The sequence below is a fragment of the Bubalus kerabau genome, chromosome 9 (genome assembly GCF_029407905.1).
Source record: "Bubalus kerabau isolate K-KA32 ecotype Philippines breed swamp buffalo chromosome 9, PCC_UOA_SB_1v2, whole genome shotgun sequence".
NCBI classification, from domain to species: Eukaryota; Metazoa; Chordata; class Mammalia; order Artiodactyla; family Bovidae; genus Bubalus; species Bubalus kerabau.
In genome coordinates this window covers 8,321,089-8,341,306 of record NC_073632.1, presented here as the reverse complement: position 1 = coordinate 8,341,306, position 20,218 = coordinate 8,321,089, and the positions used below count along the sequence as shown (strand labels likewise).

The window sequence follows — 20,218 nt, the reverse complement described above, 5'->3', positions numbered from 1 at the left end:
CCCCCTTTTGTTTTAGCTTCAAGTTTCAAGAATGGATTATATTAAATGTTAAATTGGTATATGAAGAGATGGAATCAAATTCTTTAAAACATAAGGTGAAGCATTTTTGCTCACTCAAATTTTGAGGCTTTTACTCAGTTTTATTAAGATCAGACATGTGTCTCTTTCAGATTAACACTGAACTATACAAAAGCTTTTCAGATGGCTGAAACTTAACTTCACATGCCAAAAGCTTAGATTTGAATTAACTTCAAAACTTAAAAAGGTATGCAATTATTGATATGCAAATGAGAACACATGCCCAGAAGGTAAGCTGCACAAAACCACTTGGTTGGTGGAACTGCGCTTCATTCCATGGCCTTCCTCTACTAGTTTCTCCTCAGTACAGAATTGGGTCATTGGTCCAAAGTTATCTAATCCTTAAAAAGTTTATAATGGAAAGCACTTTCAATAAAGTTCCCTAACTGTGTCTTCAAGGAATTTATCATGTCAACTTCATTTAATCCTTCACTTGTTAACCAAAATCCACACTTCAAATGGCACTAAGACCAATTCTTTCACATGGTGTCCTACAAAATAAGTTAACGAGAAGCAAAACAACTTCAGTGACGATAAACGCATATCATCGTTTATTTAATGTTTAAGCTCTTGCACTAGATTTTTACAAGCTGGTGAACACTGACAAATTATTTCTCCCACAGAACTATAACCACTTGTTCCCGGACAGTATAAATATATGGTTGAGCTAACCTTAATACACATCACCATTTTATCAATTACATAATAAAACAAATTGTCAAGTATCCAAATATTAAGTTACACAGCTCAAAAGGTATATAAAATATTAAATGTCTGCTCAATTCATTAGCAGAAACCCACTTTTTTTTTTGCAAGAGAGGCTGGGAATCACACTTCAAACAAAACTAAGTCGGTAAACAACTTCAGGTAAGTATGAAAAAAAATTACAAGAATTTCAGAAATTTTGATTAAGAATTGTTTTAGTTACAGTAACAAAGTATTTCTACCTTTTAAAAAAATATTTACTAAATTAAAGCGCATATTCTACATGTTCTGCACAAGACAAAGGCAACATTTTACTAAAAATACTTAAGAGTCCCCTCCCATTCTTTTTTCAGGCCCTCCCTGTTAAGTTGCACCCCAAAGTGCAAACATTAAAATGAACTGTAAGGCTTTTATCTGGAGACATTAAAGACATGTGCTTCTGTACAATGTAGATTTTCAAAATGGAGGCCTTCTACAACATAAAATGAGATTTATAGAAAGATATTAAATAATCACTGTAAGACTTGGTTAATTAAAAAGGGAGCAAATCTGATGGATACTGGTATGAGTGTGGGAGATGTAAACATATTGTGAGCAAACAAACCTCATAGGCCCTATTTTCTGTTTGAAATGATGCAAGGAATAAACCACTTAAGGTCCAGAGTGTTCATAGTTCCTGGGATTTGTTCTATATGATACTAAAAATATACAAGTATTGTGCTGGGTATTTTGGCACCTAGTCTTTCTAAATTTCTTACATATTGGTAAGATTCTGGCATGGAAACAGATTTAATGACATGACTCAATACTGCATGATTTCAGGAAAGGTCAATTGGTACAAATTATAAGCACATATTAAATGCTGAACAGCAAGAATTCTTTACTAGTATCCAAATAGGTTGATCATAACCTGAACAGGGACTACAATTATGCCAGGCCTATGGCCTGGTAAAACTGCTTTTCAACACTCCTTATAGAAGCTTCATCAGACTTATTCACCAAGTCAACCGGGCTATCTGCTATGTACGACAAATTCCATCCTGTCTCAGGTTCCACTTCCAATCAATGGCATCATGCACCCTGGTTTTATTGAATGCAACAGTTGTTTCTATGCCCATTGGAGTCTTTGAAGCGCAGCCGCATTTTAGGACGATACTTCTCCAAATACAAAAGTTGCTTGCTGTTAAAAGCTCCTCGCCGCTTTCTAGAAGGAAGAAAACAAAGGAAGTTAATTAAAGCAAAGTCCTTCTATCATATTAACATTTACTGTTCCATAGCAGGCAATTATCACCTTTCTTGTTAGCAATTTATCTTCTGATTATTAAATTGTGACTTAATGGAGAAATATGGACTGGCAACATGTGTAAAGGGGAAAAGAGCTATAAAAAGTTAATTTTCTAAATCTTTGGGGTGGTGGTGATTAAAATAGTCAAAACTTATGAATCCATTCATATCAAGTCCAAGAAAAGGCAAAACTAGTTTACTGTAACATGTAGCCGAAATAGAGTGCTTCTGGTGGCTGGGAAGGTGACTACAAAGAGCATGAGGGCATTTTCTGGAATCACCAATATATTCTATATACTGCATTGAGTAGCTATTTTATTTGGCTGTTATGATCAATTCATCTATCTTTTGAGATCTATGCATTTTACTCTATATAAATTACACCTCAATAAAAAGGCAAATAAACAACTTCATCCAAAATTTCAAGTAAATCAGTAATTCACAGAATTATTACTGGATTAGAATTTTTATAATATGAATATCTATGTGAACGGGAAAGATATTTCCTGGTGTCAATACTACCTCAAGAATGAACAAAATGGTCAGATAGGCTTTCAGAAACAAATTGCTTTCATAGTATTAATATATTTAAATTCACCAACATTCAATGAAGAAATAAAAAGTGCAAATGAAAAGAACTTATTAAATACATACTGTCTTATGAACTGTACTGCATCTTCATATTTCATTCCACCTTCAATTAATGCTAGGGCAACAAGCACTGGAGCTCTGTGAAGAATTTTTGATATATTATTTTTCAAAGTCAAATTCTGGAAAATTCAATACTCCAAACATTCCCCTATCCAAAACCACTATTATTTATGCCACACTTCCTGTGTTAGTATTTATAGAAAATGTTGGACATTAATAAAATATCACTTTCACATATCCAAGTTTTCATCTATAAAAAGAAAACTAGTAACTACATAAACTAACACAAGTAAGTCTAGAAATTAAGACATATTACTGGAGAGCAGTATCTTGATAAATGCTGACAATATTTCCTTAAGTTCCTAGCAGTGAAAAATACTTTCCACTTAAGTATCTTCCAGAAAAATTTGCTTTGTTTCATGATCAATTAGACTGAGACACAGCTGCATGCCCACCTCTGCAGGGCCATGCTGTTTTCATTTCACTCTTCTCCACTTGGGACTTTTTTGGGGGGCAGCAGGGGCCAAGGGCATTGGTAATAATATGGACACATGTATTTTGGCACTACTGGGTAATGAGTTCCTACTTGAATCAGGATGCAAAAATATACCCCATTCAATGCAAATCCATCTTAGTGATTTTCCCAGTAAACTCGGACAGTGACTATAGGTACAACTTAGAACACATAATTAAGCAATTCTGCCCATAGAAGCAAGTATAATAAATTTTAGCAATAGCACTCGTCAGTTCCAAATATACTGGAATACATTACTCTGTTACACTCACCTACTTTCAGTAAGCCAACAAAGCAAATTGAGTCACAAACTGGTGACTGTCTTTACACAGGAGCCAAAAATGAAGCTTTCACTAAGAATTAAGATCGACACCATTAAATGGGTTTACAAAACCCTCTTACCTGCCAAGGCCTGCAACACAATGAACAGCAATACAACAACCAGGGTCTTCACGAAACTTAATTTTCACAAGACTTAACCAATCATCAACAATCTGGCTAGATGGTGGTGCGCCATCATCAAAAGGCCAATCCTAAGTCAAAAGAATATACATTTTAGGTTTTTAATATAAATACCACACTAATAATTCTAAAATTCTAACACCCAAATGTTTTCAAAAGCATTTTGTCTTTAATAAGTGCTTCTTTATGAAACCCCACAGTCAAAGAAATGCAAATAAATGCTGAATCTTTATGAAGATCTTTTATTACTTTAAATCTCTGGTCAGCTTTCACCTTAATTGGAAACTAAGACTATAATTTTATAATAACTTAAACTTGCAGCACAGTACTATAAACACAGAGGAACCATTAAACACTTACAAGAACATGGATGCCTTCTTTCTCCACAAGAGTAGTGTCATAAGTTGCTTCACATACTCTTACGATTGTGGTAACTCCATACTTCTTAAGTTCCTGGATAAAAACATGGAGACAGCGAAGGGTTTATACAAATGTCATTCTTTTGTTTTGTTCTTATTTTTAATGGGCTCTAGAGGATGGGATGGGAAAATAATCACATTATTCTTGCTCACAGTTTGTCATTTTGATCATCTCTCTAATAGGTACTGTTGGTTAACAGAAAATCATATATGTTGAAAAGAGAAGCAGTCTTTTACTTTAAATGACTATACTAAAATAGCACTGAACAGCAATGTTAAACCACAGATTTTTAATAAATTTTAAGTTAAAAAAAAGTCCACGACCCTTCATTTACTGAAGTTGTTTACAGTCATGGCAATGCTGGCTGGCTGAGGCACTGACAAGAGAATCAGAAGCCATTCAGGAACCAAAGGAATAACTCATGACAAAGTCATTTGACTTGACATATATTAATTCTTTAAACTTCTTCTCATTTGCAGCATACAGTGTATAGTTTAGAGCCTTAAAAATATACTTAATGTAAAATCTCAAAAATGCAGTGTTAAACTTCCCACTATTTAAGATTATAGGCTTTAAAACGCAATGTATTATTACTAATTATAACACTTGGCATTTAAAAAATATATTGATGACAATAAAATTTAAAAGCACTTCTATGATCTGGGAGGGCTATTTTTTATTTCTGATTATCTATAGATATTTATAAAATGAAATGCACATGCATACAAATTAATTATTCAACATTACAATCCTTTCTGACAGTCAAGAGGTTAAGCAGTGAGACAGTTTTGACTATCTAGCAACCACCAGAAACACAATTAAATCAGTGGCTGAAAATTGTATCCTAAGCGTCAGAAGAGGGCCAAGACATAAACTAACTTTGGTTTATAGTTGTCAGCCATTATGCTTAGAAAATATAAAAAACCCACAAAGTGAGCCTCCTTCCAACAACTTTATAAGCAACAGCCACAGGTAACAGTCCACATATAAATTTAAATGAAGAAAACTGTGAGGCATGAAGAATTAGATATTAACTTATAAACCTAATCTATTTCAAGTACATGGCCTTCTCAAAAATGTATAAAATTATTCACCTAATCTAGAGAAGACAGTGATATTTCTAAGAGCTGGAGCTATTGTCATCAACCACTCACAATTTTCAAAACACTGCTATATAAAAGCTCCACTATTACACTACAATCAGTTTAAGCTATTAAAAAGCATCAAAACTCACCTCTATAAATTTGCCTAACGTTGCATTAGTTGGGTTGTGTGTAATAAGAAATCTCATGTTCCTGTATGTAACTTCCACAGGAGCTGGGCGGTTCATTCGAGCCATGCTAATTTAGTTAAAAAACACTCAATAGGGATATGAAAGAATTTAAAAAATTGAATACAGAAATGATGCAAAGAAACACAGTCAACTTTAATATACTCCACTTGAAATTCTCAGTGCTTTTAAGTGTGAAGTTGGGAGTAATGAATGAATGAACCTCTTAACAAGAAGCAGCAATTCTTCAATCCAGTAATACTGAGGCAATAGAAAGGAAGTGCACTGAGGTTTACCCCATCCAGATCAGAACTCTTGTATAAAAATGCTCTGTGGATTTCAATTCAACACTTCTGTGTCCAGGTTAACCAGTCTTTTGGGGGCTTCTTGGTTGAGCAGTAATGAATTTCTGCAGTTCACTTGTCTGCATAGAGGTCGTGCTGTGCCTGGCAGTAATCTCCACTGCCCTTCAGAAACTCCATAAATGTGTGACCGAGAACACCACAGAACTGCTGTTTAAAAGAGAGAAAAATGTTGCTTTCAATTCAAAAGGAACGTGTTTTTACAGTATTTAACTGCATGGCTATCTTTTCAAATTCCAGCCCAAGCTAACTTTTTAACTTTCACTTGAACCACAAAAATACAGGGTGACTACAGGTTAAGTCAATAAGCAAAGATTACTTTAAATTGAAATTACTGATCTAATACAACTACTGCTCAAAGAATATCACTGTTACATTTGGTGAATATCCCTTATATACATTCTTCTATTAATTACTCCTTTTAATACTTAGCTATTTGCTTTACACTGTTATAAACTATTATGCACAACTTTCTACATTGATTTTTTCCAACTGGCAAAATAGTTACATATTACAAAAATTCACTATATTGGTCAATACATTAAGAAAAAAAAAGAAACTCATTTTCAAAATGCTACCATATATACTGTCCCATTCATTCCTTCACAACTTATTAACTTACTATTTCCCTTTAACAGTTATCCCTCATCTGAGTCTGGAAGTTTATCAACTAGTTACACGAAATATAAGCACACTACATACACATACATAGAACTTCCACTTATAACTATAAAAAAGATGTTCATTAATTGTAATACTCTTTTGTAGTTTGTATTTTGGGGGAACCTTCAAACACCATCCAAAGGACAACCTTATTAAGCTTGTTGCTGCCGGTGGGGGCCAGATCCTCATTAGGAAGCCCAAGTCAGACAGTGACGTGACTCAAACCATCAATACAGTCGCGTACCATGCCAAACCTGATTCTGATCAGCGCTTCTGCACACAGTATATCATCTATGAGGACTTTTCTAATCATTGCCCAGAAAGGGTTCAGCAGGGCAAAGTCTGGATGGCTCCTTCCAGCTGGTTTATAGATTGTGTGATGTCCTTTGAGTTGCTCCCTCTTGACAACTGAACTCGCAGTATGATAACCTAGTGATTGCACTGTTTTCATCAGTCACATTTTTACAAATAAGTAGACTCATTCATAGGAGAAGGTGATGGCACCCCACTCTAGTACTCTTGCCTGGAAAATCCCATGGATGGAGGAGCCTGGTAGGCTGCAGTCCATGGGGTCGCAAAGAGTCCGACACGACTTAGCGACTTCCCTTTCCCTTTGTATTTTAAAATCAAAATTTCACTAATCCCGTCTTAAACTGAAATCTAATCCAAAGAAAACGACAGAGGGAAGTGGTAGTGTTGTTTAGTCACTAAATTGTGTCTGACTCTGCAGCCCCACTGACTAGTCCATCAGGCTCCTCTCTCCATGTGATTTTACAGGCATGAATACCAGTGTGTGTTGTCACTTCCTGGGGTGGTAATTTAGGGGAACTGGTGTCAAGGGGAACTGGTGGTGGGGTGGTGTGAATTACCTTACATTTTGCCCACAAGTCTCAAAAAGCAAGTTAACTGTTACGAATTATACTTTTTCCAAGTTCCCCTTAAAGACCTAAATGAGTTTTATGCTAACATCAAACATAATATGAATGTTCACAGGATATTTTCAGAATATATACAGGAAAAGCACTGATGTTGACATTAGTCTTCTTCCAAGTAGTTTATAAGGAACTTGTGTGGTGGGAAGTAAACAGGACTGAAAAAATATTAATAGCAGGTTAACAAGAGCACTAAGAGCCAGCCACTGCCTCTAACACTTTACAGGTATTCTCAGTTCAGTTCAGTCGCTCAGTCCTGTCAGACTCTTTGCGACCCCACGAATTGCAGCACGCCAGGCCTCCCTGTCCAACACCAACTCCCGGAGTTCACTCAGAGTCATGTCCATCCAGTCAGTGAGGCCATCCAGCCATCTCATCCTCTGTCATCCCCTTACTCCTCCTGCCCCCAATCCCTTCCAGCATCAGAGTCTTTTCCAATGAGTCAACTTTTCGCATGAGGTGGCCAAAGTACTGGAGTTTCAGCTTTAGCATCATTCCTTCCAAAGAAATCCCAGGGCTGATCTCCTTCAGAATGGATGGTTGGATCTCCTTGCAGTCCAAGGGACTCTCAAGAGTCTTCTCTAACACCACAGTTCAAAAGCATCAATTCTTTGGCGCTCAGCTTTCTTCACAGTCCAGCTCTCACATCCATACATGACCACTGGAAAAACCATAGCCTTGACTAGACAGACCTTTAGTGGATAAATTAATAAAATCGTTATACTACTTCCTTAGAATGAACAGTTTATTCTGGCACTTTTCCAATGACAGTGAATTAAAGCAATCTGCAAAGCTGTTAAGGTCAAGGGCTCTTATCTCAGTATTCTGATTTCCAAGTGCTACCCTCTTTCAATTGAAAGCTATTTAATAGACACAGTATGGCACACCACTGATTTCCATATTTAACAGCTAAAACTCCTGTTACTGCATAGTCTGGCCACATCTTTTCCAAATAGGCTGTTTAAGGAGAAATAACAGAAAGAAATAATTTATTTAACGAAACGGTGGTTATTTTAGGATTTTTTTTTTTTTTTTTCCCCTGAGTGGAGCCACGCTGTGATTGTGGGGGGTGAGGGAAAGACAGATGATGGATTTCCACAAAAGCATAAATATCTAACGTCTTTCTGTTTTGCCCAAGACGTTCCCCTATTTCCAAGTTCTTCGCCCCAGCAAAAACTATGATAGGAAGTTTGGAAATCCCAAGTAATTTCCCCATCCCACTATCAACTGCATTTAATCACAGAAACACACACGGCCGGGGTGGGGAGTTGGGGGTGGGGTGGGGGTGCGGCGGCAATATCTGTGCAGAAATTTGTCATATTGCAGAGTCAAAGCAATATATCTCTGTAACTGTTTGACAAATGGTTAGTTGGAAGTTTTTCCCACAACTTATACTTTATATAATGCACCTGGAATAATGCATGTATAAAATGCTGCTTACTCCTGAGAATGATCTAGCATTCCTGTCTTCAACTTTTTCACTGCCATCACACAAAAATTCATAGACAAAGAGTAACAGGATGGGAATTTCCTAGCGGTTCAGTGGTTAGGACTACGCGCTATCACTGTGCCGTGTGTTCAGTCGCTCTGTTGTGTCCGACTCTTTGCGACCCCACGGACCGTTTGCCCGCCAGGTTCCTGTCCATGGGGATTCTCCAAGCAAAAACACCGGAGTGGGTTGCCATGCCCTCCTCCTTCAGGGCATCTTCCCAACCCAAGTCTCCCGCATTGCAGGCGGATTCTTTACAGTCCGAGCCACCAGGGAAGCCCGAAAATACTGGAGTGAGTAACCTATCCTTCTTCAGAGGATCTTCCCGACCCAGGAATCGAACCGAAGATCCGCGTTGCAGCCGGATTCTTTACTAGCTGAGCTACCAGGGAAGCTCTGCGCTCTCCCTATCAAGGGTTCAACCCCTGATCCCACAAGGCTTTCCTTGCGGCCAAAAAAAAAAAAAAGGCTCATAATCTAGATCTCATGAAATCAACGGTGCCAGACTACTGTGCAAACAACTTAATATTCGTGGAATACTAGCGAGTTCCACGGGCGGGAGCTCAACCTCACTGTGGTCTGGTTGGCCACGGTACCACAAGCCAGCCAGAGGCAACAAGAAGAGTTTCAAGAACAGCCCGAAGGCCCAGATTACAGAGCGCCTTGAGTCGCTCGAGGCCTGAACGGAGCGTGCCAGCCGCTCCCACGGCTGTAAGGCTGGCCGCTCCTCGCCTGCCGGCGCGCCCCGCCTCGGGGCGGCGACAAGCCCAGACTTGCTCCCGCCGCCCGGGAGGGGCGGGCGGCTCACCTGGCGGGGCCGCGCAGCCTGGGTCACGGGTCTGCGCCGCGCCTTCAGGCCGGCGCCGGCGCCGAGGCCATTTTGTCCGAGCGCCGGTCGCGGCCGCGGAGCGCAGGATGGCCGCACAGGCCGAGTCCCGCCGGCCGGCGCCGGAGTCCCGGCCCGGTCCGCAAGCGCTGCGTTGCCCTCCCGCCCTCCCGCCCGCCGGCTCCGGGGGCGCGCCCGCAGCACTGACGCGCAGCTCGCGCCCCGCCCGGGCCACGTCCCCGCTGCCGAGCCCCGCGGCAAACAAAGGGGCCTGGGGCGCCGGCCGCCCCGCCGGACGTCAGGGCCGGCGACGGTCACAAAGCGGCTTCTGTGCCGCAGGCCGCGCCGCCCGCCGCCGGGCCTCGGGCCGGGACGCGGGCGGGCGCCGAGCTGCTAACAAAGGCGGCGGCGCGGGGCGTGCGTACTCACAGGAATATGTCTACTCATTGAAGATTGTGGCCTAACCATACAGCCGGTCCCGAGGCGGCGGCGGCGGCGGCGGGGCAGGGTCGGCGGCGGGCGTCGTGCGGTGGCGGCGGCTTCGCAGGCGGCAGGGGCACCGGAGTCGGTCCTGCAGTGAACGGCCCGGGGAAGAGCGCGCAGCCTCGCCGCCCGCAGCCCAGGCAGCCAATGCGCGCGTCGCGGCGCCCTTGCGTCATAGGGTCTCTTATTTATATGCGGCGTGACGTGAGGGCCCCGGTGACCAATCGCAGCCAGGCTCCAGGCCGAGCGCCGGCGACAGGGGGCGGAACCCGACCCTGTGGACGTCACGGCGCGGCGGCGGCTACCGGCATGAACCGGTTGATGAATGGCGGCGGCCGCCGTCGGAGCGCTGGCCGGCGGGGGAGGGGCGGGGAGGTCCGGGAAGGGCGCGGGAGGAAGACCGGGGGCGGGAGGGGAGGCCGGGAACGGGAGGAGACGCTCAACTGCCTGACTAAAACGCCAGAGGCCTGAGGACACTCTCGTCACCGGAGCAGGCCTGAAGCTGGCCTCGGCTCAGCACGCAGTGCCCGCCGGTCCGGCACCGAGCCGGAGTCCCGGCCCGGGCTACTTTTGCTGAGAGTCAGATCACAGTCCGCTCTGCCCGCGGTTTCCCCGAGCACCGCTCCCCGCGATCCCTATCGCCAGAAAATGGTTCTGCGGGCGAGCCGAAGCGGGCGCTCTCGAGCAGGACGGGCGTGATTCAGCGAGCAGCCCACAGGAGACGGGAGAGTGCCTTAGATGCGCATAAACGCTCCTGCTCCCCACAGGCGGCTTTGGTCGCGCCTTCACACGATGCATGCGGGTGACTGCAGTTGGTTCGAGCGTGGCATTTGGAAATCGCATCCGTCCTTTGTATCTCTGCTCATTTGATGTGTTGTCACGGATCATGAAAGGTTAGGCAGCGTTCTAAAAATTAATCTTCGGTTTGGTCAAGGATTGATATAATTGCGTCAAAGCTAAAGCTTTCCTTTTTGTTCGTTTTCAGAACTCTTTCACTCTCTTCATAATTGAGGCCCATCACCATTGTTCTCTTACACAAGGGCAGCTCTGTCATTTATAATCTGAAAACTTTCTCCTCTACTTTCTAGAAGGAGTAAACCCGAATTTTACTTGCTATGAAGAACTCGGTTTTCTACTAATATTGAGACCTTTTGTTTGCTGTTTTCATTGAGCATGGATTGGAGAGGCTTTAGGGATCAAATTTTTTTTTAGTGTACAGACTCATTTTAGAATTTATTAGAGCTTCTACTTAGAAACTGCTTGCATGGTTATTCAACTTTTTAGTAAACATATGCTCTATAAATAAAGTAAGTGCTTTCAATAAAGAGATTTGGGTTGACCGCAAGGTTTTAGAGGAACCAAAGTCAAATTGTCTTCATTTTAAAGAAATTGCTTGCCTTGGAAACTTTTGACTCCATCTAAGTCAGGAAAAATTAAAGAGCTTGAGAAATAATACCCTTTCATTACGTAAAAATTTAAAACTTTCATATGGCAAAAGGCTTTTGACAAACGTAAATTATTTAATGGCCCACTGAAAGTATTGGTGATGTAGCATGGGCAGAATTAACACCATAGTGAATAAAATACTTAAGCGACATTTACAAGAGTGTGGTTAAAAAACATGTTCAGTCTGCGAGTCTCCATCCAAAAGTTTGTCCGCACAGTGATGTTACTTGGAAGAGTGAGAGCTTTTAAACAACTAAATTTGGTGGGATGAGACATAAATTTAGCCAAGCAGAGCCAAATCAGTATTAACCAGTTTTCTTGTAGAACTTGTGATACAAGTTGAGCTTTGTGAGCCAGATCCTGTAATTAATTATCACAAGCAGTGCTGACACTTAGCTATTGCTCATCAAGCTCTAAAAGCTGGGCTCAGACTCACAAGTGGACTAATCAGCTTTCTGGGGGATCGGTGAGGGTGTGGTCTTTGCCTCTCCTATGCGGTACCACCTTGTTCTACTTTGAAAAGACACGCCTGCCATACGACCCAGCAATCCCACTGCTGGGCATACACACTGAGGAAACCAGAATTGAAAGAGACACCTGTACCCCAGTGTTCATCGCTGCACTGTTTATAATAGCCAGGACATGGAAGCAACCTAGATGTCCATCAGCAGATGAATGGATAAGAAAGCTGTGGTACATATACACAATGGAATATTACTCAGCCATAAAAAAAGAATACATTTGAATCAGTTCTAATGAGGTGGATGAAACTGGAGCCTATTAAACAGACTAAAGTAAGCCAGAAAGAAAAACACCAATACAGTATACTAACAAAGTTAGAACTGGACATGGAACAACAGACTGGTTCCAACTTAATATTCGTGGAATACTAGCGAGTTCCACGGGCGGGAGCTCAACCTCACTGTGGTCTGGTTGGCCACGGTACCACAAGCCTACCTCTATAGATTTGCACTTGGAACATCAGCACCCGAACTTGTTAAAGCAGTGTTCAGACTGAGCCAACAGGCTTGCAAATAGTGGTCCAGACATCCAGAAGTAAAATAATACCTCTGAAAAGGCAGTCCTCCAGAAAGAAGCCCTAAGATGGAGGACTTCTTTTCCAGCTGAACAGAATACCCATGTAGCAGTTATTAATATTTTTCTCAGCAAAACATGTGTCCTTGAATTCATCATGGTAGGCATATTTAAAATGCAATTTGCATATTTAAAATGCAAACGCCAACATTTGGGAGGTAAAGGAGACTATAAGAGCATTGAGGAAAATCCTATGGAAGATGAAACACTGCAAAAGACTACAAATGAACAAAAACTGAAGAAGAGCAGAGAGTTCTTTACAGGATGGCAGATCTCCTGATAAAGGAATTATTGATTCCACTTATACCAGACATATAAAAACTGGAGGATTTCAACTCTTTTCTATATTCTTGGATTTATTAGGGCCATGAATGGTAGATTGAGGCTGTAATGAAGTCTGATAAAAAAAATTTAAATAAAGCAAGAGTATTACCATTGCAATGATAGAAAGATCAAATGTCATGACAACCACCTAGAAAAATTACTATATTGAAAGGTATGATGATGTACCAAATGTATTTAATAGAGGCAAGTATCCCTATGGATGTCTGGATACCAGTGAAGAGAGCAAGCTTAAGTATATCCTCAAACTTAAAAAGTGTCCTGAAAATTCAGGGATACAACCATGGCTCCTATTAACATTGTAACAGTTTATTTTCCTTTTTCTGTTATGGCACAGCCTATTTTATATCTAAAGTGAATCTTCTTGTGTGATTTGTTTTAAAAAATGTTAAAAATGGATAGTATACTTAAATTTCTGTGAACATATAATTTTCAGTGGGTGAATGTTGTTTAAAGCATGCTCTGTGTTAAAAACTGACAATCTTCTTCCCCTAAATTATTGACTTAAAGTTTTATCGTCTTTTTAATAGCTATATATTTTGTGTATTTATTATTTTTAATTGAGGTATGATTGACATATAACATTATATTAGCTTCAAGTATATGAAATGATTCAATATTTGTATTTCACAAAATAAGTCTCATATGTAAAGTATGATTTTTCTTGGGATGAGGATTTCAAGTCTTTTAAATATTCTAGATAAATAATAACCAAACAACAGTGATGCATCATCATTTCTATGCAATTTTTAGTCACAGAAATTTCCAGCAAGCAATTAAGCTTGTTACAAGCCTTTCAAGTTCAAAGTCTGTATAGGCTAGTTCCTATACTTGGGCTATTATGTTTTGATGCAGTCAGACATGGAAACTGTCAGGTGACTGCTAAAACTGTAAATATGTTTAGATAAAAGAATCCTGCTGGATCAGAAATGAATGTTTTATTAAGTCATCAAGTGCAATCATTAGAGGTATTTTTTTCTCTGTAAAATTGACTTAAGGCAGTTTTCAAAAAACCTTTTCAAACTGTTTTAAGAAATAGTTCTCTTTAGTAAATCTCTATTATGTCTGTATTCTGTCCTTTTACTTATGTCTAACTTTAATCAACTTGAATACAGACCCTCAAGTTACTTAGATAAGTCTTCAAATCAGATGAAACCGTTTTAACATTTGAAACCCTGCCTCTTATATAATAAGTATTTACTTCTGTGGAGGTTCAGCATGCATATTTTGATGTGACAGATTAATAAAAAGAATATTTCTATTTGCCTACTGGAAGGTAGTGTTTCCTTGGGATACTGAATAAAGGACTTACTGTGAACCTATAACTTCATAGCATTTTCATACCATGTCATTATTATGACTGATTCACATACTGGTATCTGGACTAATCTAAGAAAATTCTTCTTATGTTTAGATCATTTTTGGAAATCAGGAGGGCCACAGTCTCCATGTAATTGTTTAGAACATGTTGAATTATGCCACAGTCTGAAGTGAGGCAAAAATAGCTTCAGTTCAGTTCAGTTCAGTAGCTCAGTTGTGTCCGACTCTTTGCGACCCCATGAATCATAGCATGCCAGGCCTCCCTGTCCATCACCAACTCCCGGAGTTCACTCAGACTCATGTCCGTCGAGTCGGTGATGCCATCCAGCCATCTCATCCTCTGTCGTCCCCTTCTCCTCCTGCCTGCAATCCTTCCCAGCATCAGAGTCTCTTCCAATGAGTCAACTCTTTGGAAACTCATGAGGTGGCCAAAGTACTGGAGCTTCAGCTTTAGCATCATTCCTTAGGAAAGGAGAATTTAATTTGGCCAGAGAAAAGGAATGGAGTATAAATAAATTTTAAAGGTTTATTATGCACGTTATGACAAAACTATCCCTTGACAGGCTTAATTTATAGAGTTGGCATTTAGAGTGCAGATAATCCAGGCAGACACTGACTCAAGCAGCATTACTAGGGTCAACCTTATGTAAGAGGGAAAGATTCTTCTACTTAAGATAGTTATTGTGTAAAGTATTTCTGGAGTCCTCTGACACATTAATACAGTAGATATCCAGTTTGTCTGAATATGATTAGATTATTTTCCCTCCAGAAATCCTTTTGGGTATCCCATTCCCTGTCTTCCTAAATTTTCTATGCAGGCTTCTCCTACTTTTTTCTCAGTCCCTTTAATGATGGTATTCACTGGGTTTTTGTCTCTGGCTACCCGGGGTTTTCACTGCATGCACCTTGGCATTTTCACTTATTTGGCCTATGTTTCTCCTCTTCACTTGTTAAAATGCCTAGCCCATTCCAGGCACTCTGCTATCTTATGATGGACAATATAAACATTATTTCTACCTCCAATGGAATTTATATACAAATGAGGAAAGAGAAAAAAGTTACTAAGTGAATAATATATAGTAATAGGTGCTATGAAGGAGTTTAACAATAGCTGGGGCAGTTACTTCAGACAGAGAAGTCAAGGGGCAGTGTCTCCCAGGAGACCCAGACCTAAAGGGTAAGAATTAATCATTTGGTGGAGGAGGAGGAGGAAAGAGATTCTTGGTGGAGGAAATGACAGTTGAAATACCCAAGGTGGGAAAAGTTTAGTTGTCCTCAAGAAGCTGATAGGCTTGAGGGGCTGCAGCAAAATCAAAGGGAAGAAAGGCGGGAGGCAGTTTTGCGATCTGGCAGAGGCTGGATCATGCAGCAACCTTGTAGTCCATGGTAAGTGTGTGCCTTACCATGCACGCACTTAGTCTCTTCAGTCGTGTCCCACTCTTTTCCACCACATGGACTGCAGCCTTCCAGGCTCCTCTGTCCATGGGGTTTTCCTGGCCAGAATACTGGAGTGGGTCGCCATTTCCTTGGGCTTCCTGTCGCTCACTCGGTAAAGAATCTGCCTGCAGTGTAGGAGACCTGAGTTTGATCCCTGGGTCGGGCAGATCCCCTGGAGAAGAAAATGGCTACCCACTCCAGTATTCTTGCCTGGAAAATCCCATGGAAAGAGGAGCCTGGTGGGCAGCAGTCCATGGGGTCCTGAAGAGTCGGGTAGGACTGAGCAACTAACACTTTCACTTTCTCCAATATAAGACCAGTAAAAGTCTATTTTATTTTATCCTATGGTGCTGAACTTTGTAGGCACACTGACATGTTTCATAATTCACATATCCATTTCTCAAATGTTTGTAAAGAGTAAATCAAAAGCATAAAAGAAACAAAGATCCTCAAATTATGCTTGGAGAAAGGCACTATTTCTGAATATTTCAGGGATACAGATGTGTGGAAATGCCTAAAAATTGTATATTTAAGTATTCATAGAACGAAGTCCTGATAATGATATTAGTAAGAAAAGCTAAAATATATTGTGCTCATTATTTTTCAATCTGTGCTAAACACATTTGCCTTTTTTCTTGAATTAGAAAAAAATCAGGCTCTGTGATAGGAATTGGTTAAAAAAATTAACATATAAGAGGTGATATCACTTGAGAGATCTACATTTGGCATATTTTTCACAATGTCTGTTAGTGAGGAATTAACCCGTTGAATTTAATGAAGAAAATACTTGGTAATATTAAATGAAAAAAGGGCACAAGTTATAATTTGTACAACTACAAAACTACAACATTGTAAAAATACAAGTTAAAAATATAAATAAACCAAATGTCAGCAGTTTTATAACCGCTTATTGTTGGGGGTGGGGAATATCAAATGAACACTTAGCGGATTTAAGTCATATCCAATATTCTTAATATTTTCTGAATCTCAGGGACTATTTTCAGAAAATGAATGTCTGAAATGTTATTTACATGGAGGAAATCTGAAACATTTCGTTGTATGAAGGGGGAACAAAAGTCAAAATATTTTAAAAAGATCTTAAAAAATAATGCCTCTGTCTCATATGCCAACAAGATGCACTGATATTGTGAGCATTTGTGATACATGTATTAATAGTCATTACAGAAAAAGAAAGGAAGGGACATTTGTGTGGCAATTTGAAACAGGGAGCTAGAATTTGTCCCAGAAGAGGTTGTTCTGATAGGTCTGTAGCCTTGTTATAATCTCTTCAGCAGAGATGGAGGTACCAGGTTATCCTAATCTGACTCCAGTTGTCAAAATATAGCAACCATCTTTTTCTGAATCCACATTCCCAGGGATTTAATCCCACTATAATTTACTTTTAAGGTGAACTTATTTGCCATCACTTCTGAAATATAATGTTCAACCAGTGAGAAAATCCCTGAGAATTTAAATAAAAAGAAATCTTCCATTTCCTTTTCTTTCTTTTTTTTTTTTGCTTAAAAAATTCTTTAGAAAATTGCACCAGAAACTCTGCCACAATGAGGGTGTCTATATACCATATCTGTGGTTATAAACCAAAAGATTACTTGTAAATATATGATTGACATTTGGAAACATCTAAAATTTGAGTCAAAGGTAATTTTTGTATCATGTAAGAGAGGTCAAACTGGAATGTGACTGTAAGCAGAAATTAAATCAGTTTTATTATATCTGTCTGGAGGAAGATTATGAGAACTGAAGCAAGATGATAACCAGGTACATAGAACAGTAGAGCCTAAAGATTTGAGGGTTGTCAGTATTTATCCAACACTGTCTAGGGAAGAGGTGCTAAATCTGTATATAGTGAACATGTTAGCTGTTTTGTATTTTGGTCTATATGTTATCTTCTATGAGTTTGGTGAAAGGGAATCACAAAATATGTAATAAGTTACTGAAGTTCCATCCTCCCTTCTCATTCTCATGAATATTTCAAGAGAAATTGTTCTCTAGACCAATCCTACTAAAAGTTTGGTCTGTGATCTAGAACCAACCAACCTACACACTTTGTTGCTGGTCTGAGAAAAGATAAGTATAAAAATATTTAAAGCCTTTATAGCAATTTCATAGGGTAACTTTATGTCTATTGAATTTAATTTTATAAATTAAGCTTGTATTTTTAAGTATTTGAAATTTTCATTTTTAATTAATTCACTTTTATTAAGAAATACTGCTGAAAACTTTGGAAATGGATTAGTTATTTAATGAAAAGAATTGCTATGGGTACCTTCCTTTAGTCTTTGATGCATGAGGCTGCTCCATGATCTCTTGCAACAGGCCACAGACCAGTACCAGTTCTGCACAGCAGGGCCAGTAACCCCAAGGCCACAGACCAGTACCAGTTCTGCATAGCAGGGCCAATAACCAGGCTGCACAGCAGGAGGTGATTGGCAGGCAAGCAAGTGAATCCTCATCTGTATTTATAGCCACTCTGCATCATTCACATTACTGCCTGAACTCTGCATTCTGCTCAATGAAATCAATAAATGTATGCACTTGAATCATCCCCACACCACCACCACCCCTCCACTGTCTGGCAGAAAATTGCCTTCCATGGAATCAATCCCTGATACCAAAATGGTTGGGGACTGATACCTTACAATATTATTTATTCCTCATCTGTCCCTCCTGGGTTGCTGTCATCAAGAGGAAAAAAACCATTCATACTATTTCTCAGCTTCCTTTAATAAGCTTTAAGAACTATGATTGTGATTTTACAAATATATAAATATGTTTATGGACATATGGGCCTGTGCCAGTCAGGACAGCTTAGAGTTACTGCAGCACACTTCCATAGAGTTAAAAAGGAAACTGCAAATGTTATTAATATTTACAACATCAGATGACAGCGAGGAAAAGTATGTCAACAACAAACTTACAGACTTTTTATAGTCTTTGGGAAATTTGTTCTTTAACCCAGATTGCTTTTTACTGCTATTTAAGCCCTTCTGCTTATATTTAGTATTCATTGTGTAAAGTAAGTTCACTATTTTTCACAAGTAATGATGGAAATGGAACTCTGTTGAATTGTTTTATGCACTGTTGCTTCCCCAAATAACTCTATACAAGTTCCTGATGTTTACATGTCATATGATCCTTTCAATTAATTTTAAATGGCTTTGAAAAGTTGTTACAGAGGAGTATTTATAGTTATAAGAAGTAATTAGCCTCCAGTTAAAAAAATTAAAAACTATATATTTTTCTTTATTAGCATGTTATTTGTAGACCTGAATTGATTTTGATGAAATTCAACTGCTTAATTCCTCACTGATGGACATTGTGAATATCAATGATCAATGTCTTTTCTCTCCAGTGTTCTTTCAAATGAGAAAAGGAAAAAAGGTGAGCAAAACCATCTAACCTCACACTGCTATAGAGTCTTACTGTCTTGGATATGTCTTGTCCAAAGCCCATCATCCTGCTCTATGGACAGGCTTTGTGATAAATACTTTATGAAGATTATATGACAACATACTTGACAGATGAGAAAACGCATTCTTTATTTTCTTTTTGAAACCCTCTTATTTTGTCTATCACTCTGGGGGAATCCTGGTTTATCTCCCCCTGTCTTCCTAATCTCCAAGTGTTGATATTTTTAAGGATATTTTTATTTTTTCTCTGGTATACTCTTATACTCTACAGTCTTAGAGTTATTTAGAAGATTTCTTTGGTTTCAACTTCCAAACATTACCTGTGCTTCCAGTAGACTTTTGTCTTGAGTACCAGATACATATTTTCATGGTATGAACTCCAAGTACCTCATACTTCATGGCCAAAGCTGAGCCAATAATCTCCCTTCCCTATGAGACCAGTTTTGTTTTTGTTTTTTGTCTTGATACACGTGACTTTTATCTCAGGCCATCAGATGCCCCAGCCAGAAACCTGGCAGTCATACTAGTCTCCTTCCTTCTATTCACTTATAGTTCAGTTGCTCAGTCATGTCTGACTCTTGCGACACCATGGACTGCAGCACACCAGGCCTCCCTATCCATCACTAACTCCCGGAACTCATGTCCATCAAATCAGTCTATCCAATCATCTCATCCTCTGTTGTCCCCTTCGCCTCCTCCCTTCAATCTTTCCCAGCATCAGGGTCTTTTCCAAGGAGTCAGTTCTTCGCATCTGACAAAGGTGGCTAAAGTGTTGGAGTTTCAGCTTCAGCATCAGACCTTTCAATGAATATTCAGGACTGATTTCTTTTAGGATTGACTGGTTTGATCTTGCAGTCTAAGGGATTCTCAAGCATTTTCTTCAACACTACAGTTCAAAAGCATCAATTCTTCGGTGCTCAGGCTTCTTTATAATCCAACTCTCACATCCATGTATGGTTACTGGAAAAGCCATAGGTTTGACTAGATGGACCTTTGTCAGCAAAGTAT

At 39.8% G+C, this 20,218-nt stretch overlaps 2 protein-coding genes across 3 annotated transcripts; both read right to left on the bottom strand.

Annotated features, from left to right (window-relative positions):
* Positions 1-601: 601 nt before the first annotated feature.
* Positions 602-5,488, bottom strand: PTP4A1 (protein tyrosine phosphatase 4A1). 2 transcript variants are annotated; one of them, XM_055534739.1, is made up of 5 exons: positions 5,349-5,488; positions 4,055-4,147; positions 3,635-3,765; positions 2,722-2,796; positions 602-1,987 (listed from the first exon to the last, which is right to left on the bottom strand). In XM_055534739.1, exons 1-5 carry the CDS (start codon positions 5,451-5,453, stop codon positions 1,870-1,872), a joined length of 522 nt encoding a protein of 173 aa, XP_055390714.1. In that variant the 5' UTR covers positions 5,454-5,488; the 3' UTR covers positions 602-1,869. The 2 variants fall into 2 exon arrangements, with proteins under 2 accessions (XP_055390714.1, XP_055390715.1); XM_055534740.1 differs by having other exon boundaries at positions 602-1,983.
* LOC129619572 (uncharacterized) lies at positions 5,456-10,221 on the bottom strand. The gene is made up of 2 exons (XM_055534741.1): positions 10,086-10,221; positions 5,456-5,896 (listed from the first exon to the last, which is right to left on the bottom strand). Exons 1-2 carry the CDS (start codon positions 10,122-10,124, stop codon positions 5,801-5,803), a joined length of 135 nt encoding a protein of 44 aa, XP_055390716.1. The 5' UTR covers positions 10,125-10,221; the 3' UTR covers positions 5,456-5,800.
* Between the last annotated feature and the right edge of the window lie 9,997 nt (positions 10,222-20,218).

Excerpts from the sequence above, each read along its gene's own strand:
- PTP4A1 (XM_055534740.1), bottom strand. The coding sequence starts at position 5,453 with ATGGCTCGAATGAACCGCCCAGCTCCTGTGGAAGTTACATACAGGAAC. Across the intron at positions 4,148-5,348 it reads CGTTAGGCAAATTTATAGAG|GAACTTAAGAAGTATGGAGT; the intron begins GTGAGTTTTGAT and ends GTTTTTATCCAG. Across the intron at positions 1,984-2,721 it reads GCAGTACAGTTCATAAGACA|CGGCGAGGAGCTTTTAACAG; the intron begins GTATGTATTTAA and ends CCTTCTAGAAAG.
- LOC129619572 (XM_055534741.1), bottom strand. The coding sequence starts at position 10,124 with ATGGTTAGGCCACAATCTTCAATGAGTAGACATATTCCT. Across the intron at positions 5,897-10,085 it reads CAATGAGTAGACATATTCCT|CAGTTCTGTGGTGTTCTCGG; the intron begins GTGAGTACGCAC and ends TCTTTTAAACAG.